This window comes from Catharus ustulatus, chromosome 3, assembly GCF_009819885.2.
Source record: "Catharus ustulatus isolate bCatUst1 chromosome 3, bCatUst1.pri.v2, whole genome shotgun sequence".
In the NCBI taxonomy this organism is placed as follows: domain Eukaryota; kingdom Metazoa; phylum Chordata; class Aves; order Passeriformes; family Turdidae; genus Catharus; species Catharus ustulatus.
Genome location: NC_046223.1, coordinates 59,171,660 through 59,198,150, shown reverse-complemented (window position 1 = coordinate 59,198,150; position 26,491 = coordinate 59,171,660). Strand labels below are relative to the sequence as shown.

The window sequence follows — 26,491 nt, the reverse complement described above, 5'->3', positions numbered from 1 at the left end:
GTTTCCCTGTAAAAACTACTAATTATTGTAGATTTTTTCTGTTTAATAAATAGATAATAACTTCTGTAGTTACAATTGTTGCTATGCTTTTTTGTTTTGTTTTGTTCTGCATCTGAAAGGGCTAGAAATATTGTTTTTGTGAAATACTGTTCTCTTACACAGCAGGGAAAATCTTCCTGATGTAAAAATCAACTTTAAGCTCCACAATACATCCAAAAAGCAATTATTGCTAGAATCGTCTATGGTGCTCAGAACTTGAAGGCAAAACCAGTTTCTTTGTTGCAGAAGACAATGGCAGTTTTTCAACACATGGAAACTGTTTAGGGCATTGCAGAGAATGATGATGAAGCTAAAAGCCATTGTAGTTAGTATCCAGCAATAGTTGTATAGGAAGAGGAAAGTAAAATAGAAGTGCTTAACATCATAATCTCAAAGTATGCACCGATGGTAATTTCCTGGAAAATTACAGTCTGTAATTGCCCCCACTCTGTTTTGCATATGCATGCCAAAATATTTTGAGGGGTGTTAAACAGGGAAATAGCGGACTGGCAATAAAATATTGTGGAAGCACATAGGCCTTTGATCTTGCAGCAGGATTGTGTTGTCCCCTTCGGTGGGACTCTGGTCATGGTGTAGGGCTTCATCAGTGCAGAGGAGCTGCTGAATTAAGACCATGACTTTCAAGCTAGAGTTCCTCGGGTAAGATGATACCTCGTTGCTAAAGCTGGGAACAGATTTAGAAGAAAGTACTGTTTATTGTGATAAAATTCTCCCAGATATGTTTCAACTAACTTATTATTGGTTATTACTAAATTATGATTATTAATAATTATTAAATTATTGGTTACTAGAAAGACTAAAATGTTCCAGAGAATTCTTTTAGAGTAGTAGATCCATCAATGTATTTTCTGCTCTCTAAAAACAACTTCATAGCATTTACAGCATTTTAGCTGAAGGTAATGCAAATTGAATGAGGTTAATTTTATGTTGTCCAGAGTTTGTCTTACATGTAACTTAGTAAATGTGTGTGTAATGTAGTGTATATTTCACATAACTTAAAGAAAATAATGCAAGTCGTAGTGACACAGTATGTCTTCTTCTGCAGCAAATCCTGGTAGAGAGGTTCTTGCTCCTGTCGTTCTGCCACAATTCTTCTCTTGACTGTTCTTGTAGAATTGCTTGTAAGGGAGGCAGTGCTGTAAGACTGGGTCACTTTCTCCTAACTTGTGAAACATCAAGATTTAAACTCCTCAATGTCTGTAAGCTGTTGTAATATCATGGTTAGAGAAGCAGTGAACTTGGTTGTGGGTAAATGAGGGCTGGGGAGAATGGAAACTTATTGAAGTGGTTTTTCTTCCAAATAGAAACATAATTGGAAGATTCCTATAGGCTACATATTCTTTTCCTTTAAAACAACCATAAAGATTATTCTTCATTATAAGTTGTTATTGACAGTTACTAGTGCTTCTGTTTTGTGGCAATAAAGTTTTCCCTTTCATGACATTCTCTTTACTCCTCACTTCACTGTTGCCTTGACTATAGAATTAACTTTTCTGTGATGGTAACAATCATCGTGTTAGGGCGCTGACAAGTGATTTTAGATATTTGCAATGCAGATTTAGGCAATTATTCTTTATAGACTTTATCTTTACTGTCCTATATTAAAAGGGACAAACTAATAAAGAGGGCCCTGGAACTTTACATATTTTTCAACACATGCTTAGGGCCAAGTGGCTTAAGAGTGTTGCATTACATTGTTTTGTTGTTTTGATTTTTAACTTCTTATTGCATTGTAAACGTGTTTTTGCACTGTTAATTTGAGGTGTCATAGATGCACAATTTGACATGCACAAAATAAACTTGTTTAAAACACTCTTCACAATGAAAATGCTGTCCTTGAATGTGCTGTTGCTATGAGGTATTCAGATGATTCTAAAAAGTATTTATCATTTTTTGAAAATGCCTTTTTAAAATCTGAATAGTTCTTTCTTCATTAAAGCCTCTAATATTTTTCACCTTCACAGAGTAATTATTTAAATCTTTGCTTCTTAACTGAAAATACTTGAACATGTGCCTTCAAACTTGAGTAAACTTCCCTCTAAAACGTATTTAAAGTAAGATCTTTTAGCAGACCACATTTCTAGGAAGCTCTCTAAATGCAGGTTACTGTAGGGTTAGAAATCATGCTAAACACAGAAATTTTTGCCTGTGTTTAAATAAATAACTCTGACAGGAGGTTTTTTTTAAAGTTATGAATCTGTCATGTAGAGGTGCTGAGGAAGGAGGAAATTTACTGTTGCTTTGCTTGGTTGGAAATATTTTGATTCTAAATCTGTAACCTTTTTCCCCTCTCTGTACCTTCAGCTCTCCACTGATAGGTCGCTATTAGATCTTTTAATCTTCTGTATTTCATACCTGTGCTTTTGCAAAGTCCTGTTACTTTACATGCCAACGTATTAGAAATCAGTTTTTTTTTCCCACCTGAAGGACAGAAAAATCGGTTCCGTGTCCAGAACACAAGCAAAGTTCATTAAGTTTCCTTACTGCGCCTTTTTCCTCCAGTCAGTGTCATGATGCCATATGACAAGCTTGCTTTGCTTATTTCTCTGATCATGTTGTGTCAATGGTGTTTCTTGATTCCACATTTCTCAGTGAAAGTGAAATTAACTTGGCTGTGGCTGAAGTTATTAACTATCTACGGATTTGTTTCTTGCTACATTCTTTTACCTTCCTCACCTAATAAACTTGTGTCACAAAAGTTAGCAACTCTAATTTACAAGATTCCATGGAATTTTGTACCTCACATAAGATCAGATTCTTAATTTTCCAGTGTAAATGATGCTTCAAACCAGTATCTATTCATATATTATCTGGGTCTGGGAATTCTATTTTTAAACATGCTAAAGGGATTTCTCCAAGTGTTTTAATTATTTAGATGTTAAATAATTAAAAATTGCATCTTGGCATGCTTCGTCATGATGAAGTCTTATCTGCAGTGAATCTGCACCTTTGATGCAGGTTTCTGGTTGCTGAGGACAAATCTCTTTGGGAACTGCCCTGAGTGGGAAAGCGTTGGATATAATAAGCCTAAGTTAGGTTCAGCAAGTAGTAAATACTGGTTTTGTTTTGTTTATTTTCCCCTGTCATGTCTTTTCCCTTGGTTTATCCAAATCTCTTCTACATCTGTCTAATTTTGCTTAAGGAAGAGTAATGTAACTTGGATGAACATGAAGAAGGGAAATGATAATGGAAAATTAGACCAAATTTAATGACTACCCTGTACAGGCACTTATGCTACTGCCTGTTGTGTGCATTCAATGACCACCCTTTCCTTCATCATAAATTAATTGAGGCTTCAGTGTCTAAGCATTGTAACTTATGACCAGGCAGTGACATGGTTAGAAAGTGAACTATTTTTTTCAATTAAAAAATAACACATCCACTGATACGTTAATTTAAGAATATCTAAAATGTCTTAAATTTAGTTCATGTATCAGGTGGCAGTCTTGAAACCTGTGATGCTATTTTTTGGAGCATTGGAGATTTTAAAGAAAAATTTGTTAGCAAGTACAGTAATTTCATGACTGTAAGGCACACCCTTTTGACTAAAATTTTTCCCTGAACCCAGAGGTGCGCCTTATAGTCTGGTGTGCCTTATATGATGTACAAAATTGTGACATTTGCCACCCCGGAAGTGTGAGCCGTGGGGGGAGCCGGCAATGCCGCGGCAGCTGGGTGGAGGCGGTCCCAGGGGCCCGTGGCTGCTGGATTGAGGCGGGGCCTTGGCCAGCAACCGCATGGGGGGAACTGGGGGCGGAGCCTCACTGCAAAAAAAAAGTGCACCTTATAGTCCGGTGCGCCTTGTGGTGAAATTACTGTAATTTGATTAATTGCCTAATGGAGTTGCTGTGAAACTTTTTTTTCTTTTTAAGTAAGATTTAAGTATTTGTTAATGATTTGCCCATACCGGTGAAATGTTTTGAAGGAATTTCGACACCCTTGATCTTTCAAGAGACAGGCCTTCAAGTAAATCAAGACAACTAAATATCCCATATAATAGGAAATGATGACAGAAAGAAAAAAATCCAACCCAAATTTAAAACCATCATTTTATTGGTGTGTTAATTAAGATTGTGTTCTTTACTGATTCTTTCTCGTTGGCATGGTTTTTTTCCCTTAATGTTAGACAGTGTGTCAATATAATGTTAAAAGCATACCTGTACTTTCCCAGAAACTCCCAAAATTCAGTGCATCAAAATCCAAGTCCTTGATGATTCAAAAAAAAGGACATTTTTTCTGATTATTTACATCACAAATCTTTATGACTCCTAATAAATAAATTTAATTAAAAATATTTAGTTCTTTTACTTGATTGAAGATATATTTTTATTTTTGTATGTGAATATAATGGCATTATATTACTTTTTTTTTGGTCTGAAGCTGCCTAGTAATCCATAGCAAAATGGAAATGATACTGCAAATGTGTCCAAAACAGGTCTTTACTGCTACATGTAGGCATTTTTAAAAGAGAGAATCTCCTATCAGTATCATTAATATAACTCTAAGCTTTTCTTTTAATGTTACTGTTTCTGTTGTCTTGATGTAGTTCAAGAGATCACTAAGAGCATAAGAATGTTATCCTTCAAAGTAATTTTCTTTAGTGTTACATAACACTTTAAGTAAATAATTTTATTGATTTTTTTATTAGGTTAATTTTATTAATGTTTTAATTTTTAATTTAAATAAAAACATTTGGCAAAAACTGAGTGAACTCTTTTAAAGCTTGAGTTCATTATTACTGATGGTTATTGCCAGTTTGTAGCGAACTCTTCTGTTTTGACTTTCCACGTGATGCATAAGTGAAGTTCAGCCTTCTCAAATGTTGAGGGTTTGAGGAGTGCTTGGAGGTTAATGTCTCCCTCATCTGCATGTGGATGTTAAAGTGGTTCTATGTTTTTGCATGCTGAAGCCAACCTTAAAGTTACTTTCTTCTTTCATGTACTCCTCAAAGTTTCTTCATTCACCTGCTGATACAGATTTAGACAAAATCAACATAACCATTATGATGAATGTGAGTACGTTACGGAGAATTTCTGTATAAATCTGTGTGCTTTGTTAGCAAGCCTGGAGAAATGGCTAAATTAGTTAATTGCAGACTTTTAGAGCCATGAAAATGAACAGAAGACTCTTAGCCATTACACCAAAGTGGATGGGTTGTTTTTGAAGGCGATTCTTATGAAATAGGGAAAGAATACTATCTTAAAGTAAAAGTGAAATGTTGACAGGTAAGTTTGTATTTAACTGAGGCTGTATACTCGTTTGTTGTGTTGAGCCTAGCTTATGATTTCCATGTTGTTTTACCTCTGCGGGTTTTGAGTAACATTTAAATGATAATTGAATATTTATTATTGTTATTACTCCTCCCATTATTTTTAGTTTCTGTCACTTTGGAATTTTCATGGGACTTAATATTTGTGTTTCATTTCTAGATTAGGTCTGATGGACTCTTACTTTCCTCAAATGTTTCTGTCGTTGTGTCTCTGAAGGATAGACTCTCAAGTGATTCCTTCTAGTGAGCTGTATGCAACATCCTGTTTGGATAGTGTTTGGATATTCTGAATCCAAATCACACTGACAATAGATGGGCAACTGAATGTTTGAGGCAGATTGCTCTTAAATTATCAGCAAAGCACAAGAAGTTTGCATGTATGAGCAGTATAAGAAACACTTGTTTACAAACACCTACTTTCAATTTCTTTAGCACAAAGAGCTTTGTGTGTTTTGGGTCAGTGTCCGTTATTGGATCTTAGGGTGCTGATGCATCACTTCTTGTTCTAAGTGCTTTCTTTGTGTTCATGCTTTACAGTGGAATCTTCCTATGCTCTTTTCTTAAAGAAAATTTTGTTAACTGAGCCACATTCTTTCCCATCTTTTTTTCTTCCTCTGCTCAAACAAAAAGACCCTGACTTAAAAAATGTCAGTTGATCAGGTACTTAACCCAGCAATCTTCACACTGTTTTGCAGATCAGGATGTGGTTCTGTTCCAGCCCATTCTTCTCTGGAAAGCTGCTGGCTGGTTTGCATGGGTCAGATGGAGACTCTCATTTGACACTGTCCTGCACTATATCCATGTCTTTAAAAGTGAGAGGCATGGATTAGCGCTCAGAAGAGCTGTGGTTAAAAACTCTATGTTCAAGTGTAGACTGTGATGAGTGCTCTTCCTCAGGGGCTGGACTTGTGACTGGTGTTGTTCAACATCTTTGTCATTGGCATTGACAGTGGGATTGAGTGCACCCTCTGCAAGTTTGTGGAGAGCAAACTGTCCTGCATCAAAAGCAATGTGGCCAACAGGGCAAGGGAGGCAACTCTGCCCCTCTGCTCTTGTGAGACCCCTGGAATGCTGCATCCAGCTCTGGGGTCCCCAACATAAAAAGGAACGAGTTAACCTTTAAGGTTTCTTCTAACCCAAACCATTCTATGATTTGTCACATCAGTAATTTTAATCTACGTGACTGAATCTTTTGTAACATAAAGCTCTATGTGCTTTGCATCATGCCTTAAGACCTCTGTATGATTTTAAAATTTCCCTGTTTTGCTGAAAATTCATCTTCCTCAGTGAAATACTCTGCAGTAGTTATGTTGAACTATGTGGATGCTGAAGTAGTTGCACAGTAAATGGTTTTGGGAGCTGCAAAAGCATTTTTTAAATACATAAAGTCAGCCACAGGAGGAGTTTGAGTAGGTGTTATGGTTTGTGTAGTAAGCTTGTATGCTGAGTCATGTGGCAATGACACATCCTCTTTTCTGATGTGGAAGCCAGTGTTGGTGTAAATGTTGACTGCTAGTGTTTTATGGTTTGGTTAGAAACATGTTTGATCTACAGTCAGGATACCATCAGTGAGGTAGGCAATTCTTTGAAACGTAAACATTTCAGTAGTGCATTTGTTGCTAAGTAAAAAGATCGGTTGTTTACTTGTTGCAAGTCTGAGGTTCCTTTTCATGTTCTTCTTTCCTTGCTCTCTGGCAGCCAACTGCCCAGTTTCCCAGGTTACATTCAACAGTGGTATATTCCCACCTTCAAGTCCAAGGACTGCTCTGAGCTCTTTTCCTGTTTTCATGGTGTTGTTTGTGGAAAAGAGGCAGACCAGAGAGAGTTTTCAAAACATGCTCCAATTATGTCAAGTTGTCATTGCCACAGCCTCTGCACAGAGTAACTCTTGAACTTGGCAGGCGGTGTTCCACTGTTAAGTACTTACTTTTCGGCTTTAGCCCTTTGAAGCTTGGAAGTTGTGCTGATACAACTCTGGGGTTTTTTGAGTTTACTTTTTATTTCAAGCTGTCAGTGTGTTTGTGTATTATCCTTTGCTTGTAAACTCTTTAATATCTGATTTGTTTGCAGTACAAACTGATTATTACTCTTGAAACCCAACAGTCTCCTCAAGGAGAGTTTTCTCTGCACATTATAATTGGAAAGGATATTCTACTATACATTTAATTGTGAAATTTTTTTTTGCAATATACAGATTCATTTTAAGATTTAGAAAATGTTTTTAGTTAGCATTTTATTAATAGTTAATTTTTTTTTGTTTTGGTTTTTTAGTAGAGATGCATGAAACTAGAATGTCGTCTTTGCAATAGAAGCTTCTATTACTGGCTTCTTTAGGGGATATACTTGTTTTCTGGACTTAATTGAGAATTTGATAGAGATGTATTTCAGACAGAATTAAGATCTTGGCAGCTGGTCGTCTTGGGACTGACAATTGCAGGAAAGAAAGGACTTTATTTCAGAGTTTGGTGCCTTACAGTTGCTATGTTTCTCTATATTCAGCTGTGAGACTAAGAAAAAAACCTTATTGTTATCAACAAAATAAAAATTACCACTAAGTCAATATTCACCTTACTGTTAAGGGCTTGATTGTTTGTCTTAATTCCCACCTAAAAATTGATGCTGTTTCCATCATATAATAAGCAAATTTGAAAAGCAGACTTAATCTACAGAGGGATAACTGAGAGGGTGTTGCTTGTTTTTATGAGGATGGAGTGTTATTCAATAATTGAAATAAATGGGTTACAGCAGATTCAGCTTCTCCCACAGGTTCTGCTGGGGACTCTGAGTATGGGTAACTTTCTTCAATTCTTATTTACTGTCAAAGGGTGACAATAATCAAAGACAGTACAAGAGTCAACAAATCTCATGATTGCTGAATGAGAACATCCTGAATGCTCAAAATCTGTAGAATATTAGTAGTTTTTATTTTCAGGGTTTTTTTGTAATTTGGCTGTCAGTATAAGCATCTTATTTGGTAGTTGTATGTACTTTGACTGGAGCTAAGTTTTCTGAAATTAGAGAAGGTTCTTGGCCTTATCATGGGGCCCTGCAGTTGCACTTCCAAGCTGGAAGCTTGTTCTTTTTGTTCTCTGCATGTTTATTCCACAAAAGGAAAGAGCAGGTGGCTACCTATAGTTCAAGGATCTATGTACCTGTCTGCATGTAAATAAATAAATCACTTTTAGACCTTTTGTGAGGGCTTCTCGGCTACTGGATTTTGGCATCCCTTCAGCCCCCTAGAGTCTTTATCTCCTGACTTTTGTTATAATCAGCCTTGCTGCTGCTTCTTTTTTTAAAATACATTTGATTTAGAGATAATAACTTCTTAGTGATTCCTAATGAGACTCTAAAAGTTTAATTTCTTGGTTTCTATGCTTTGTTCACAGAACTGCTGTACAGCTAATCCAACTAATTTCTAGTGGTCAGGGAAAACTTTTTTTTCCTTCTTATTATCCTCTCTTGTTAGTGCCAGTGTATTAATGGATTGATTTGTTTGTTTTCTTTTGATATAATTTTGCTCAGTAAGTAAACTCATGAACTGCTGCAAATGCCTACTGGCTCAGATTTGAAACCTTGGATTGAAATGAGTTTCCTTTAACTGGAACTGCTGTAGTATTCAGTTCAAAATGAAGTCAAAGAACAGGATATGTCTAATGTGTGGGGACTGTGAGTGGAGTGTATGCTTTTTCTGGCACTTACCAGGTACACAAATATTTCTAAAAAGTAATATATTTTAAAAAGGAATTGTTCTCCTTAGATTTTTTCATAGTAATAGTATATTCCTTTTGCAGTTCTGTGTGATACTTTGTCTTCAGACCAAAAAGGAATATGATCTGATGAGTTATTTTCCTTTCTGAATTCAAGTCTGTATTATATAAGATAATTAATTCTGGACTCAGATGGTAGATAAGAAAAAAAGAAAGGAAAATCTCAATTATAAAATTAATAGGTATAGTTGGGAGCACCTGGTAAACAGTCAGGAAGGTGTCTGTAGAAGTTAGCCCGGTCCTGGGCACAGGTGTGTTTTGTTGGTGGTACTTCAAAAATCCCAGTGGTGCAACTTCAAGACAGTCTTACACAAATTCCATAATCCGATTTTTCATGTTTTGGGTTAGATATTAAGGGTGCTCAAATGATTTTTTTTTTCTTTTAAAGTATAATTTTGCAGATAAATCCTTATTTAAAGAAAGTAATTAATGAAGCAATCCATCATTGAAATGTCATTTATTTGTATTTTATATCATCTTCTAATGCAAGTAAATAGTTAATTTCTTCCATTTGTTTTCTAAAGTGTTCTGTTACTCATTGATGGGCTCTTCAGAACTTAAAAAAACCCCAGAATGATCAATGTTAAAAAAAACTTAAGTAAAACAGCAAGGAAAAATGTCTGCTTCTGACATTTTACATACATGTGCATTTATATTTTATTTTGAAAAGTGAAAAAGATTCAGAATGTTGTGATATAAAAACATTTTGGCCTCAATCTGCCCCAGCATGTGAATTCAGATTCAGTGGGAGTTTCTTTGGAAAGGATTTTTTTTTCCTTTGCTAACCCAAGACAAACAGATCTGGAAACTAAAGTACTTAGTGATGATGCTTCAACTTCACATTTCTAACTTGGTTTTGTATATTTGTCAATAATTGCTTGTATAGCTCCTTAGAAATATGAAGTATATCTTGTCTGGTGTGTGTAGTAATACTAATTTCTTACCGATTATATTTTCAGGATTTATCAAAGGCATGCATGAATTTGAGTTTTCTTAGGGGGTAGAGCTTTGCAAATGATTTCAAAAAAGCATCTGTAACTGCTGGGAAAGTCTTGTTCAACGTTCACTGGCTTAAGCATCATTTGACCTCTGGACCCCATATTTAATTTTAGTATCACAGAAGGGTTTGGGCTGGAAGGGACCTTTAAGATGATATAGTCCAACCCCTGCCATGGGCAATATGATGAGAGTAAGAGAGTTAGAGATCCGTGTAAGGCACATGACTTCTCCCAGTGCTATGAATATGTTAACACATTTCACAGACTTCTGTACTGAAACAATTCCTTTATTTTTATATGTTTGTTTATAGAAAATGGAATAATCAAAACAGACAAGGTATTTGAAGTAATGCTGGCTACAGACCGTTGCCACTATGCAAAATACAACCCTTACATGGACTCTCCACAGTCTATAGGTAAGAGCATCTTGGAAAAGTGATTGAGATTGTTTTCATTTGTGTGACTGTGACTGCTTTTGTCATTTGTGTGTTGGGTGTGAAAATAATTTCTTTAATTTGGAAGGTTGTGTAGTTCTTCGTCAATTTATTCCATGTCTTTGAACTAAGCTTCAATTTCTTGCAGAATGCAATTGGCATATTTGGATGCATCAGGTAGAGAGGTGTTTTTCATTGAATATTAATATGTGTAAATATATGTTTATTTTTCAAACCCCAGCAATTTGTGATGATGCAGCTGATGTACATACTTTAAAATAATTTGCATCCAGTTTATGGTAGAAGCATTCCCTATCTTTACAGAAAATACTCAGTTGGGACCAATACAAAGTTTCTTAACCCATTATGTGAAATCTTTAAAAATAGGCTTTGAATGGGAGGGTCTGCTGATAGGATAGTTGTTTCCCATCCAGGTCCCAATTTTATCTTTCCAAGACAAGAGAATGAGCTCTGTAAATGTGTAAATGTACTAATTTTATTTTTTCTTGATCTTCTCCCTGCCTTTAATAGTACGTGGTGAGTGGATTTTATTAGTGTTTTGTTAGTTTTATAGGAAAATTAAAAAATATTTAAGATACATACTCAAAGGCTTACAAAAACTAATATAGGTGAATGTTCCTCCCATTCTTATCAGTGTTTGTTCTCATTTGCTGTTTGCAAAATACACGAGGTTGTTCTCCAGATATTCTATGGTTGCCCTACATGAAACTCAAACTAACAAGTTCAGGTTTTTACATAGGGACTGAGTGAAAAAAGGAATTACATTATTCTGGAAGAAATTACTCTTCTGAATTAAACCTACTTGCTCAATATGCGATATTCATTCAGTGTATAGTGACAAAATGGAGATTGTAACTGAGATCAGGGATAAAACCCTTTTTTTTCCTATCCAGAGCTGCCATAGCATAGCTTTCCACTGCTGTACCATAACTCACTTCTGATGTAGAATACCTCTAACTGCTGGGGTGTGGATGTTGTACCCTGAGTGAGGGTGACAGTGAAGGTGTTGCACTTTACAGTCATGGTAATAAAGATTGCAAGGTTGCTGTCTGAACAACAATGCATATCTTCCATTCTCTTGTTTTACAGGTTTCCAAGCAACAATCAGTGCTCCACATATGGTAAGCATTAAACCTAGGTGATTAGTATAGTGATTTTATAAACATCCAGGTGCTTTTGAAATAAAATACTTACCCTACTACTGGAAGGAAGTAGAAAAGATTGATCAAGATTTTTCTTGCAGACGTACAATAATAGAATGAGGGGTAGAGGGCCAAAAAATGCAGCATAGGAAATTCTGATTAGTTTCTAGAGTTAAAAAAAAAAACAGCTTTGAGGGTAGTTAAGCACTGAAACAGGCTTTGCAGCTTGTGGAAATTCTGTTCATTGATATACAAAGAAGCTGAATGAACAGCATTCTAAGCAGCCTAATTTAAAATGCCCATGTATTGAAAGAGGACTGGACCAGATTTCCAGATATCTTTCTGTTGTAAATGACTCTGTAATTTATAAAATCATGAGAATTCAGGAGTGAATGGCAGTGATTCCTATAGTATGGTACTGCTGTAATGCTTTTAAATCTTTGGACAGGAAGAAAGTTATATTGTACTGAGTTGCAGGGTTTTTTGCCAAGTGGTTTGAGACTAGGGTGAATGTTGCAGTTGGGATTTCAGTGCATACATCTAACCCAGATATACAGATACAATTTTTCTGTGTTTCTTTATTTGAGATAATAGATGAATAGAAGCATGTCTTTGTGATGTTTGGAAAGTGTCAAAATATAGTAAAAGTCTGCTTCTCTTGACTAAAACTGTGTAGTTGCCTTAGAATGTACCTAGTTATCAATATTTTAAAAATCAGGAATTTTGTATACAGATGTTAACAATATTATTCAAGAAAAGACAGAAAAAAAGTACTACTGCTAAGAGGAAAATAAATATTAATTATGCTTCAGAATTTTAAGTTCCTTAAGTCATTATTTTTCCAATGCTTAGCACTAGCAGTATATGAAGTGTTAGAGCAAAAAGGTAATATATCCTCTGAGTAAATATTAACAAGAAGTGTTCTAACAGAGAGTATTCTAATTATTTCTGTTTTCTGGGTGGGATGGATTAAGCTGAAAGAGTGTGGTAATGGCTATGTCCAGAACATGAAAGAACAAATTGTTTTTTCAGTGTGCAACCTAAGCTTAGTTTGTGTACTGGTCCACCACATAGCAAAGCAAAAGTTGTCAAGCGTGTCTATAGACTACTGCATTTCATACATGAGCCTGGCTATCTGCCTTTGTAAGAGGCAACTTCTTTTTCCTATTCTTTGAGTCAGCAAGTGTGCAGGTAATACAGGAGGTAGTTTTAATAGCCATTTTCCTTGATGCTGTAGAGCTGCTTTCTTCCTAGCTAGCTTTTGTACCAACTTATTCCAATGCATATAGCATAATGATAAATTCAATTCTTTATCAGCCATGTACTGCCAGAATAGTAAGAGTCACCAGACCTGAGGAGAGAGAAACTGATTTATAGTGTCTTTCCCAACATATAAATAGTCAGTGCTAGAAGCTTGAATGGTCAGATGAGGCTTTGTATGTGGATGCTAAAAAGAAAAGTACACTCATGAAATTTGTTGAAGCTAATGAAATAACGATGGTTATGTCATATTATTAACTCCTTCCCCTCTATTTTTGTGTAATAGAAATTATTCTGAAATTTCTTACACAAATGCTCAGGGCATTTGCCAAAATCTCGGAAGAAATTAGCATATATTGAGTAAAAGAGACACTTAAAATAATTAAAAATTTTCTCTGTCTTTTCTTAGCATGCATATGCACTTGAACTTCTGTCTGATCAGTTACATGAAGGAGCCAAAGCACTTGATGTAGGATCTGGAAGTGGAATTCTTACAGCATGCTTTTCACGAATGGTGAGTTTAGTTTAAGCACTTGATCATCAGAACTGCTTGAACTTGAGTGTAACTCTGAATTACAGGGCAAAAAAAAAGCATCCTTTGTAGTGGAGTGAAGTATATTATAGAGAAAATAATTTGCTCTTCTGGGTGTGATTTGTACCTATTTCATATGGCAACTGATAGTAGATGTTCAAGTTAAATGGTCCAGTAATATGTAATGGTGAAGAAACCACCTAGCAAGGAAGTTTAGGGGTTTTGGATTGTTTGGGATTTTTTTAATGATTGAATTTTTTAGTTGCTTTATATCTTGAAGGAAGATGATATTTTTGAGCAGTTCAGTTTTTGTTATTTTGTATGGCTATGGATGTTCTCTTTGTGATAAATTGTCATGGATTCTTTTTACGGTGAGAGCTTAGTGAGGCATAAAAGAATCCTATTTCTACAGGAAAGTATCTTGTGTATATATATATATATAAATTGTCTTTTAATTTAATTACTTTCTTTTCTTGTTGTATTGGACAAGCATTACTAGAAGTGTCCATTTAACATTTGTAAGTTAGATATTAGTTTGAATTTTACATCTTTGCCAAGTAACTTGATCTCAGTTGTGTTATTCAACCTGTATCTGAGGAATTTTCTGTGTTCTTCCCTATCTTACATCAGGAAAAAAAAAGATGAAAAAATTTCGTTTGTAATGGCTCTAGCTATTGTATTGTTAGACTTATTCATGAAGAGGAATAATAATCAGTTCTTCTTTCTCTGTTCCAGGGTTTTATAATTGCTTTGTGATTAGTAGAGACCTTCATTAAACTGCCGTCTAGATTTTTTGTTTTGCCTTTCTGCACAGTTAATTTGCAATGTGTTCATACATATGATAATTTCTCATTTAGGTGTTGTTGCTACTTAGTTTGCTGTTTTCAAGCACCAATCTGAGTTTGTGATCACTTCTGTTTCCCTGTGTTAAGAATTAGCTGAGATTGTTTAGGACTGGGCGATGGACTTGCAAAGGTTTCTATGTGCTAGCTGCAAAATTTAAAAAACAAAAAAGAGTAGTTGAAATAAGTTTACCAAACTGCTGTTTAGAGGAGATCTTAAATGTCACTTAATTCAACTTGCTGCCTGTTATTTTTGGTCTCTGAAGTCAGTAATCAAGTGCTAGTATGGTAATGCCAATCCTACAAACATTAAAACTTTTGTCCAGGCTATATGTATTTCTCACTGAAGTTATGAATGCATAAAGGAATAGCTGTTTTCAACAGGACTTGCTAAATTGTGGTTGCACACTTTTTTCTACTAAAACAGCTGTGGAGAAGTCAGAATCAGCACCATAAGGAAATCTCTTTCCAAATTTCCTGAAGTTAATTCTTCTATCTTTTTATTGCCATATGAATGTCATGTGCCTCTTAGGAATCCTCCTTGGTGGCTTGCATTGGAATGGCTTATAGACACGTGTCATGAAAAATTGAGTAAATGCTTTCATTCTGCTTGATAGCAGTGATCACAGTAACAAAAACTTGAAAGAAGTGTATTATGGGAATTAATGGTAGAGTGTTTTGCCACCAAAATTCAATTGGGGTTGTGCTTTTTGTGACTATGCTGATGTTGCTTCTCAGTCTACTTGAGATACAGAACTAGTAGCTCACATTTGTGGCACAAGTGCCTCAGTGCACATAGATGACAACTTTACTCTTAGGATGATGAGAAACTCATTTGTGGTACCTCTGGGAAAGCTTAATGTTTACTTAGACTAGTGAAACATCTTTAAGATTGTTTAAATTTTGATGTTAAAATTCTGTAATGAACTTATCTACATAGCTTGCAAAATTAAGGTTTTTTACGTTTTAAGGCTGCTGTAATTAATTTAAATGAATTAGTTTTCATCCTGTCAGTACTGAATTTATGAAGAGAGTGAGGTATATTTGTACTCCTAGCATGGAGATCCCAAAAAATTGTGCCATGTTTCTGTTGTGTCAGTTGCACGCGCTTCACAGTTCCAGGGTAAGAGACAGATATAATTGATGAGGACTCAAAAATAGCATAATGGGCTGTCACATGCAGCAGGAGGTTCTCTTACTTTATCAGGCTATTTCATCCTCTGACCATTTTGCCAAATTTTCATTTCTGTGACATTACTGTTTGGAATATACTGGATCTTTTGCCATTTTATAGTACAACTGACTGCGAGACATTCCTCCAAGCAGCAATCCATGGCTATCATAGTGAAAACTTTGTCTGTGTCTTGCTCTGTTTCAAAGGTGGGGGTGGTGGTCTTCCACTTAAAAAAAAGCTAACGCTGCTCTTTTAATCTTTTTAACATAGGACTTGTTCATAACAAAAAATAAAAAATTAAAAAAAAAATCCCCAGGATAACCAGTTACTAATTTTCCATGTCTTAACAATATTAAGATGTAAGATACAGACACGTAAACAGTGTGTTCAGGTGTGTCCAAAGACGGCTGTTAGGCAACATGGGCTGCTGCTAGGACATTCTCTGCTATTGTGGTCTTTGAGCTGGATCCTGTTAAAAGTGGTCAGATTTTTTTAAGATTTGGATTGGTTTTGAATGTTTTTTTCTGGACTAAAGACAAAATTCTGGAAGAAATACTTGTAATGGAGAAGTTTTGGTAGTAGAGCTTTTTTCCCTCTCAGAATACAGAGATTTTTGTGACCTTTTTTGAGTTAAGAGCTCTCAGAAGTTCCACTCTTCCTGTGGAGGAGAGCTGTAAATCTGAAAGTAGGTTCATGAATGTGAGGGTGAGTGGAAGGCAATTTGTCCCTGACTGGTAATTGCAGCATTTGCTTCTGAAAGAATAGGACTCTTGAGATGATTTTTGAATAAAAATCATGATTTAATCCTTGAAGTCTTCTCTACAAAAACCTTAATCTTTGTGAGTTTTGTTCAGTGTGAAAGGGGATCAGTTCTACTATTTGTCTTTGACATTGTTACTTTTTATTGCAGTTAATGAAAACAAACATGATCAAATTTAATTTGTAAAAATTCCAAGAAGAAATCTCCACTAACAATATAACACAACTGAATCACATCTCACGAAGATCACTCTAACAAGTATTTGTAAAACTGTACAGACACACTGTAATTATCAAGTGCTTCTAGCAGTCAGGATTTGTAATTTCTAACACTAGTTTTAATAACATTGGGAAAATATACTTCCACTTTACTGTTTCTGTTTTCATTTTTATTTTAGAGAAATGAGGTCAGGAAGTATAAGTACTTATTTTGTAAATAAAACTAGCAGAAATTGTTCAACTATATATTTTTATTCCAGGTTGGTCCCAAAGGACAAGTTGTAGGAATTGATCATATCAAAGAACTAGTAGATGACTCAATAAATAATGTCAAAAAAGACGATCCCACATTGCTGTCTTCAGGAAGAGTGAAACTGATTGGTGAGCATCAGACTGATATACTTACTAATTAAATTGATATTCTTTATAGCAGCTTGTTGAAAATGACTGAATTGGATGTTATTAAAAGTTTGAACTCAAGAAGTTAAATCCAAAAAAGAGAAGCCAAATGAAAACTTTAAAATCTAAATTGTCTTTAGGCCTTTGAAAAACAGTGTCTTCCCCCAGTTTTCAGAATATGACTTCTGGTAATCTCAAAAACTGTGTAATCATTCTACTAGAAAAAGTAAACAGGGATTTCTTTTTTTAGTGAAAATACATGCTGATGGTCTGTTATGTTATATTTGCTGCTTAAAATTTGGGTTGAATTCACAGCTCTTCTTTAATAAATACCCTGTCATCTAAATTTGGGTGTTTTAACAAAGCCTTCACACTTCTGATACAATAGTTGAGAAAGCTGCATGCAAAGATTCAATAGAGAAAGTACTCAGTTGGCAGTATGCACTACTGAAGTTTATTTCACTTATTTTTAAAATTTATTGTAGTTGTCTGTTAGGAAACATTTGTCACCAAAGTACTTTAAGTCAGTTAGAGTTACTGAAGATATAATGCCTGATGATACAAGGACAGTGAATTATTTTAAATAATGGATTTTTACTGAAAAAATAATTGGGGGGATGTTTTGTTTGGTTTTATTCTTTTTTGTTTGGGATTTTGTGTTTGGTCATTGTTTGTTTTTCTTAGAAGATGCAGGGCTGGCAGGAGCAAAGTGTCACTCCAGTAAGTTTAAAAAAAGAAGTTGAAGGTCTGGATGTTTTTTTGAGGCTTCTTACAAGAGCACTTGGAAAAATGATTATTATGTGATGTTTAGCTCTTAATTACCATTTTGATTCTTGGTCTTTTCTTGTAAATGAGGTACTGTTCTAAATGTTTTTTAAATAAGTTCATCAGCACGTATGCATGTATAAAATGCAGTTATCTTGCTGAGAACACTTATGTCTCAGAACTTCTTGGAAATGGGCTGTAGGGCTGCTAGGGCTGTAGAGGGGGAATGAGGGAATATTTTTCCATTGTTGCTGTACAAAAGCAATTTTGACTTATGCTTCTGGTCATTCCTGAAACAAACTCTCGTGCTCTTGCAAGTCTAGAATTGTAAGTAAGCATCACTATCGATATTATTTTTGACTATGTAGCAGGGTGACTAAGAGACTTGTGAATAGTTTTGTTGTGAGGTACATTTTACAACGTACAGATGGGCAAGTAAGACTTCTGTGAATTAGGTGGAGAAGAATGTTTCAGCTGTGCTGGGTTCCTGGGAGCTCTTTGATGTGGAGCACAAATCCAGACAACTGTTTCTTTAAAACAGAAAGACAGCAACAGAAAACCAAAACCTCCCATCCCAAACACACAAAGAAAGAAGTTGTGGAAACCGGTGGATTGATGATGGGAGCTATATGAAGTAAGACCAGGTGTGTCAGTTGCTGGCTTTTCACAGTGTGCTTCAGACATTCTACTCTGCTTTGTCAGATCTCACATATACCGTAACTGCATTTCACCAAATGGAACACCAGAATTATTTTGGGGTGTCTCAGTAGAACTGCACTGAGAAGTTGGGAATAGGTATACAGTAATTTCACGAATACAAGCCGCACCAATTTGACCAAAATTTTGGTGGAAACCCGGAAGTGCGGCTAATATTCCGGGGCAGCTAATCTATTAACAAAATTCTAAAAGCTGCCAACACGGAAGTGAGAGCCCGCGGCAGCCCCAAGCCAAGCTGGAGCCCGGCCGGCCCCGGCTGAGGTGGGAAAGCCTGGCAGAGGCGGGGCCAGCAGTGTGGGCGGCGGGCGGCAGAGCCTGAGCCAGCAGGGCGGGGCAGGGGGGCGGCAGAACCTGAGCCAGCATGGCGGGGGAGCCCGGGAGAACTGGGGCTAGCAGTGCAGGGGAGCATGGCAGAAGCAGGAAGGCCGGCGGGTGGGGCTGCCTGGCAGCGGGGGAAGCCCAGCAGAATCGGGGCCAGCAGCGTGGGGGAGCCCGGCGGTGCGGGGGCCTGCAGTGCCAGCCAGGGCGAGGAAACGCGGCGGCGGTGCAGACGGGAGGGGGCGGCCGGCGAGCCTGGTGGCGGCGGCGGCAGCCCTGCCGGCGGGGCGAGCGAAAGCGGCGCTCGCGAAAGCGGCGCTCGCGAAAGCGGCGCTCGGCGAGCGAAAGCGGCGCTCGCGAAAGCGCCGCTCGCAAAAGCGCCGCTCGGCGAGCGAAAGCGCCGCTCGCGAAAGCGCCGCTCGCGAAAGCGGGGCGGGCGCGGTGCGGGGCGGGCGCGGCGCTCGCGAGGCGCGGCGCAGGGCAAGCAAAAGCGGCAGCGGGGCGAGCGAAAGCGGCAGCGGGGCGGGCGGCGAGCCCGGCGGCGGCAGCCCTGCCAGCCGGGCGAGCGAACGCGGCAGCGGGGCGGTGCTGACGGGAGAGGGGGGCCAGCGAGCCCGGCGGCGGCGGCAGCACCACCCGGCCAGCCCCGCCGAGCCGTGGCGCTGAGCTGGGCCACCCGGCCCCGTCGGCAACCATGAGCGGGCCGAGCCTTCCTGGCCCCGCCCCGAGCCAGTAAAGCCCGCTATGCCGCGATCCTGTTACTAATTGGCCAATTTGTGAAAGCTGCGCACGGATTCTCGCGACGAACGAAAGTGCGGCTAATATTCGGGGTGCGGCTTATCTATTGACAAAGACAGCAACATTGTCGAGGCACCGGGGGTGCGGCTTATAATCCGTGCGGCTTGTATTCGTGAAACTACTGTACTTGGATTAACATGTCTTTGTTAATCTGTGGGTCTCTTTGTTTTTTTTTAATAGCTTGATTTTAATTTTGTTTCCTCTTAATATCAGGAGGAAGCCTTTGAGTTGAACCTCTCAAGTGCTTCTACTTCCCACTCTTTGGCTCATATGAGAGTACTCCTGGAAAGCACAAAATTTCATTCTTTGGCTCACAAGGGTACTTCTGGAAAGCACAAAATTTGACTCTTTTGGATGAAACAAGACAAGATTATGTGTTCCAAGAAGCAACCAAATATGTTTGATATGTGGATGTTAGGACAGTAAGACTTAGAATCCAGACTGCAGTGATTATCCTGAAATGTCTATGTTGTATGGATGCCAGGTTCTCAGCAAAAACTTTTGCTGTACAGATCTGCTTCTATTGTACTGCACTATTTGCTGATGCAGCTATAGCCAGCGGGGATGAGGGATTCTAAATGACTGAGGGAAGTAATTTTCTTCTGCTTTTGTGCTCATGCTACAACTCTGTGTGAAACAGGTCTGTATAGAGGCACTGAAGGCTCGAGTACTGTGATCAGCAGATCAGGTCTAGATTTATAAGCAAGCTACAGAACCCTATTGTATCAAAAAGTGCCGACGTTTTTTCGTCATCAGCACCTGCCACCCGCCACCATGATTACTTCTCTAACAGGCTGCATGTAACAGGAGATGTGAGTAGGATAGGTGACATTATTCAGGATGTAAACACAAGCTGAAAATTTGGGCTGCTCTTTTCCCTTGGACATTGAATAATATAATAATTTGAATTGCATTAAATATGTGAATGCCAACTTAACTATTTTTTTTATCATTTGAATATCTAAAAGTGTGTTACCATTGTGGGTGGATATATTTCTTTTGTAACCATAAGAATTTTTGTGGATTTTAAAAGGGAAGAGCCATGCTGTGCCTGATGCATATGAAGGGGCAGGATTTTTGTTTTTTCCCCCTTTGGTTGGGTGTGTGCTGTTTTTGAAGATGTTAGCTGTTGATTCTAAGAGCAAAAGGGTTAGTTGTTCTTGGGTTTTACTGCTGTCAATAAAGTGATAAGATGTGAAGAAGTCACATTCAAACTTCTCTGGAAAGTGCATTAGGGACATTTATGTCTCAGAATACATGTGTTCTTCAGAAGTGACTGCAGTTTCTTTCACAACTGCTTCTTGAAGTTGGCAATCACTTTGTTTGCCTGCAGTACTGGAGATCACTGCTTCTAATGTCTGCTGTGCATCCTGGGGAATGAAGGTCTGACTTCTTCTGTAACTAACATAATTTTTAGCAGTATCAGTATGAATAAGCTGAAAAAGTCTTTCTCCATTGCCATCTCTGATGGAACAGCAGCTTGATACAGTAACACATCATTACTGCTTCTATAGAAGAGTTGTACAGTGCTACTAAGATATATAAGTATAAATTATATACATGACAGCTTTGAGGTGGTTGTTCCAGTAGAGCCCACTTTGGCAGTCAGAGGGATTATACCCTGGAAATACTGGAACTTTCCATTACTGGTGTTCTTTGTTGCCATCTGACTTAGTGGAAATGGTGATCGATAGGGATGAGCCTGAAGCACTGGTACTTGTTGCTTGTCAGCTTCTGCTTGTGCACCTTGGTTGGAGCTTGTGCTGGTCGGAATTGATGATACGAGTATTTGTGTCACTGGACCTCTTAGAGGCTTGTCAGCTTCTGAGGAAATGTGCTCTCTTAAAGAGCATGGGTGCAGAAGATCCTTGCCAGGATCATCTTTTAGGACTTCATTAGGAAGATGACAAACACCTCATTTTTAATTATTTTGAGGAGCTGTCCACGTCTTCCTGTACTGTCTTGTATCCCTAAGGATGTTCTTGCTATCCAGACGGCCCTCCTGATCACGGATGTCACAATGAAACCTGTTGTGACCATGTATTTTTCCTGCCTTGTGAGTTTTTGGAGCGCAAAAAGCTGACAGATTTTCAGCCTCTGACTGGGGCGTAGCACTTCTTTTGACTTTTTCAGTTTTAATTAACTTGATATTGGTGATATTGGTGTTTGCACAGAAGTCAAAGCTCAGCCCAAAGATGAGAAACCCCAAATTACAGTAATTTCACAACTATAAGGCACACTTCCGGCTGTCAACAGATTTCCGAACTTTTGCCGTATATAAGGTGCACCGGACTATAAGCCTGCCTAACTAGCTCTGATTTCCTGTTGCTTTCCTGTAAATACTGTGGATGCCATATTCACAACATCTTCTTTCAAAACTTTACTCGGGGTCCAGTTTAGTTTGTAACATTTCATTGGCTTAAAAACCCCAACCTGTTACTCTTAACTTCTGCATAACTGGGATGGTATGAGACATCTCTGGTAGGGTACTTCGCTGTGAGTTCTCCACCAAAGCTGAAGCAGCACTGGTAACCTTTGAAAACCTTAATTACTCCTAGATCTTGCAAGCAGCCGCTTGGGGCTTTCACCATGAGTCAGACCTGGCTCTCTGTGTTAGTCCAGTGATTGTCTGCAGGAAGAATAATGGGACCCATCTGCTGGAACATGGGGTGTGCATGAGTTACTGCAGTACTGCATTAATGCATGCATATAGGTGTGGGCTAGAACTGGTAATGCTGTTGTAGGCGTATTGTCCATGGGAACACTTCCTTTGTCCTTTCCTCACCTTTGGAGTCTTCTGATATATGTGCTTCTGACATTTAATGCTTTGGACTTATGATTTGCATTATATTTAGCAATGGTGTGCATGAAGACAAGGCATAGCAAAGTGTATGTTCTAAGAGGGTAAATGAAGGGAGAAACTCACCTGCACTGGAATTGCTAGGGAACATAAATACATGGTGGACCATGTGTTTCCAAGAACTTCATTGTAAATCCATGCTTTCTAATTTCAGATGCTTCAGTAGTATCTAGTGTATTTTATAAGCTTGTGTATACACATATGAGGGTTGTTTTAGTGCATTTGTTTTACAAATGTGTTTATTTTTTACATGCAGATATGGGAAACCAGATGTTTTCTCCAGTCCTTTTAAAAATGTTTTAAAAAACAGTGTTTTCTTGCAGTGGGAGATGGACGAATGGGATATGCAGAAGAAGCTCCCTATGATGCTATTCATGTTGGAGCTGCAGCCCCGGTTGTGCCCCAAGCAGTAAGCCTTTATGTTTTATGTGTGTGTTTCTGTAATATCTTAGATGTAGAGAATGCTTTGCATACATCTATATGTAAAATATTTGGTAGCTTGCACTGCAGGGAGTATCAGTGGGCAGTGTGGTATTACTGTATGGTGTGGGTTTTCGTCTCTGTTAAAATTGTTGGTTTGATAAAGCTGTATGTTCTAATAACTGCTCTAAATAAACGTATTTTAAAATGACATGTGTGCAACCCTCTATTACAACAATGAACTGGACCATTTTATTAAATAAGACAATTCAATTTTATCATACACAGAGTTACATAATTTAAGTGTGTTTCCCAAATTCCAAAGCACTGAGTCTGTTGAAAGTAAAATGCTCAGCTGGAAGTACAAACAGTGCCATTTGTTCATAGCTTTCAGAATGGATAAAGGGTGGTTCTTACTAGAGAAGCTGAGGAGTAAGTAGGAGCTTTAGTGTGTACATACATATAGTCCATTTTTGCAGATAAGATTTTTTTTCTTCTCTTCCTTTCATCAGGCACATGGTAATACATAGCATGATTTTTATATGCTAGATGCCACTTAAGGTTTTTAAATCTTAGTGAGGGATAGTGAAAGACTGGGCTTTGAGGTGTTATAGACAGATTGGACCTTTTCAGACAATGACCAGCGGTGGTGGAGTTTGTTGTTTATTTTTGCTTCAATTTTTTTAAAGTTGGTCGTGTTTTTAGTATTTTTTTTCCCAAGGGAGATTTATTTGTTTGGGTTTTGTTTGAGTTTTTTTGCTGGCTTTTTTTTTTTTTTGGTGGGGGTGTGCTGGAGGGTGTTCCCAGCAAAATGTTGACAGATAACAGTTTAAAAAGTAATTGAAAGTTTATTTCTGAATGAAACAGTTCTTAATTATAACTTCTGTTAGCAATGGGGATTAAGTGTTTTTTTCATGACATCTGAGAAGTATGAAATTTTCCTTGAGACTACTGTGATTAGCCCCCTTTAACTAGGAAAAAAAAATGCAAGCATTTCTCACATACTATGTTTATGTGCCACTTGTCTTGCTCATATTCATATATTTTAGACTAGTTTCATAAAAGGCTGTTCCATTCACAGAATGAAAGAGGAGCTGTTGGGTAGTGAGTGTGTTGTAGACAAAACTTTTCTAGAAAGAGAAATAATAAAAAGTCACCAGTCTCAAATCTTATTCTGAAGGCTTAAGGGGAGATCAATTACCCCCAGAATTTTTCACAATGGGCCTGTACTGATGCACAATAACTATTGAACAGTTAAACAGTTTCAAAAGATTGAATCTGCTGTAAAAATTGTTTGTGATTTACATATTTTCCCTACACATATGGAAAATAAAACTGCAACCTACCCGGTTAATTAAATTATTTTACTGTAATACCAGTTGTTATACCATGTTGCTGTGATACTCATTTTCAGTGCACTTTTTATTTTTCCTAATGGAAGTAGTTAGATACTGCATAAAAGTAGTTAGATACGTAATGGCAAAGCTTTTAATCTACTGTGACAAACTTTGGATCCAGCTTCTCTGAAGTGGCTGGTTACATTCTAATTTCTGTGTTGTGTTCTAGCTTATAGACCAATTAAAACCTGGCGGAAGATTGATATTACCAGTTGGCCCTGCTGGGGGAAACCAGATGCTCGAACAGTATGACAAACTAGAAGATGGCAGTGTCAAAATGAAGCCTCTGATGGGAGTGATATATGTGCCTTTAACAGATAAAGAGAAGCAGTGGTCCAGGTGGAAGTGATTTTCTGTTCCACTTACTTCTTCCACACACATGCAAGGTGAAAGGGTGTGAATTTTAAGCAGATAGACTGCAAGGCCTGCCTTTGCTGCTGTCATTGCTTTCTGCTCCTCCATACCATGAAAAGTGACTCAGTCTGCATTACTACATCACCCAAAGGAGGTTATGCTAAGTTTGAGTTAAATTAAAAGTGGAAGAAAAATATTGCATGGATTGCACTTTGTCTTTTTTTGGACATGTTTTTTTTAGTCTTTGGTGTTTTGAAGATTTGTTGTTTCAAACACAGTATTTTCTAAAATTAAACTTCACTTTTAATGAACTTTTTATAACTATTTTGCCCAATAATTAGGGTGAAGTGTAAAATTTTACTTAATAAATACTGTTTTGTCCTTTAAGTTAGTGGTAATTGGGTGTTCATTTTTTATTTTTCTGAAATACTACAAATGAAGAAAAATCTTTGCAAAACCCTTTGTGGAAAATGTAGATGCTCTTGCAAGCACTTTTCTTTTAGCCCCCAAGTAGCAAAAAGTAGAGAAGATAATTCCTTCTTCCCTAAAATATAAGTGTAGTTGAGTAGTGTTCAGAAAATTTTCTCAGACATGTTATTAGAAGTCTATCATCTGTCTCTACTGATGGGGCAGTATTTGTGTTTGCCAATCCAGCAAACGGTAAAGGCCTTTCTAGAAGTAGGAAATGTTTCAGTTTGCTGAATTGAGCAGCCAGTAATAAATAAATTAATAAATAGACTTAATGCAGCTGTCAGCTTAAGCCATGCTAGGCATTAGTATGTGAATGAACAAAGCAGCAGTGCTCTTTTTGCTTCCTGGCAGAAAGTGCTTGTGACTGTATTATTGGCATTAGTGAAGTGCAGAGATGTGCATTGAGCTCTGAAAACAACTCTTGAGCTTTATAACCTAAAGTTAGATTTTTGGCTTTTTTCCCTTGATATTCTGGAGTATAGCTTGAGATTTGAATACATGAATACTTCGTCTAACCTATCAAAATATTCATAAAAGGTACAAATAAAGCAGTGTGCATACTGTTGCTTAGTGAAACCTCATTTCAGTGTTTCTTGGATTACTATATAGCCACCACATACAAATTGCTTTTAAAGAAACTTCAGTGAGATACTGCTTAGTTCAAAGCTTGTGAAGCGTGCTTGTTATTCAAATGTTTTGTATTTGTTATGCAAATGAATGCTTTGGCCTCGAATATTGCCAGTATTCCCTCAGTGTGGTACTCAGGGGTTTCCTGCCTCTTGTAAGGCTTTGGAAGCTTTCCTTTGTGGTTGGTTTCCTCCTCTGGCAAATGTTTTATTTAAGTTTGGAGTTCATGCTTCGCTTGCTCTAAAAAGAGTAGTCATCTTCTTAAGCTTTCCTTCTCTCAGAGAAGTTTCATAGATTTTTCTCCATTTCCTCCTGATCTGATTGTAGTAGCAATTGGGATTTTTGTGGTAGCAGCAGTGTGTTTCATAAAACACTTTAAAAAGGGTTTCTCAAACGATAGTGTTTATCCCTTGCTACAAGTGAAGGTGGGTACTGTGTTAAGGACTAGAATTCTGAGGTTTTTGCATCTCTTCAGTGCAGTTTGGTATTTCTGCTATGGTCTGCTAGCTTGGGAAGAGCTAATAGTTTGTCTTTGGGCCTTCTTCAGTCATGCGTACTGCAGGGTTATTTTCCTCAGAAATTCATTCCAGTTTCTGTGCTTTTCTGAAACACTTCTTGATTTTATTCAGTTTTTTTTTAATTTAAGAATTTACAGTGGTGCTATCAGAAAATATGAGTGCTTATCCTGAAGGGTTCATCTGCAATGGCATAGATGCTGTATCTTGCTATGCACATTTAAATTTCTTTCTCTATTAAAGAAAATCTCAGAAGTCCACTTCTTGTAATGTGTGATATTTCTTTATTTGTCTTTTTTGTGGTCTGAAGAAAATTCCCATTACATTTTCTTGGATAACTCTCAATGTACTGCTGACCTTACAGGAGGACACA

At 37.5% G+C, this 26,491-nt stretch overlaps 1 protein-coding gene across 3 annotated transcripts in view; it reads left to right on the top strand.

Annotated features, from left to right (window-relative positions):
* PCMT1 (protein-L-isoaspartate (D-aspartate) O-methyltransferase) overlaps window positions 1-26,491 on the top strand; it is a 36,703-nt gene that overhangs the window by 1,519 nt on the left and 8,693 nt on the right. The window contains exons 2-7 of one of the 3 annotated variants that reach the window (XM_033054719.2): window positions 10,406-10,510; window positions 11,639-11,670; window positions 13,361-13,465; window positions 16,738-16,858; window positions 22,658-22,743; window positions 24,321-24,490. In XM_033054719.2, the coding sequence (XP_032910610.1) occupies window positions 10,406-10,510; window positions 11,639-11,670; window positions 13,361-13,465; window positions 16,738-16,858; window positions 22,658-22,743; window positions 24,321-24,490 (619 nt within the window). Of the gene's footprint in view, window positions 1-10,405; window positions 10,511-11,638; window positions 11,671-13,360; window positions 13,466-16,737; window positions 16,859-22,657; window positions 22,744-24,320; window positions 24,538-26,491 lie in introns of all 3 variants that reach the window. The other 2 variants (XM_033054718.2, XM_033054720.2) reach the window with 2 other exon arrangements.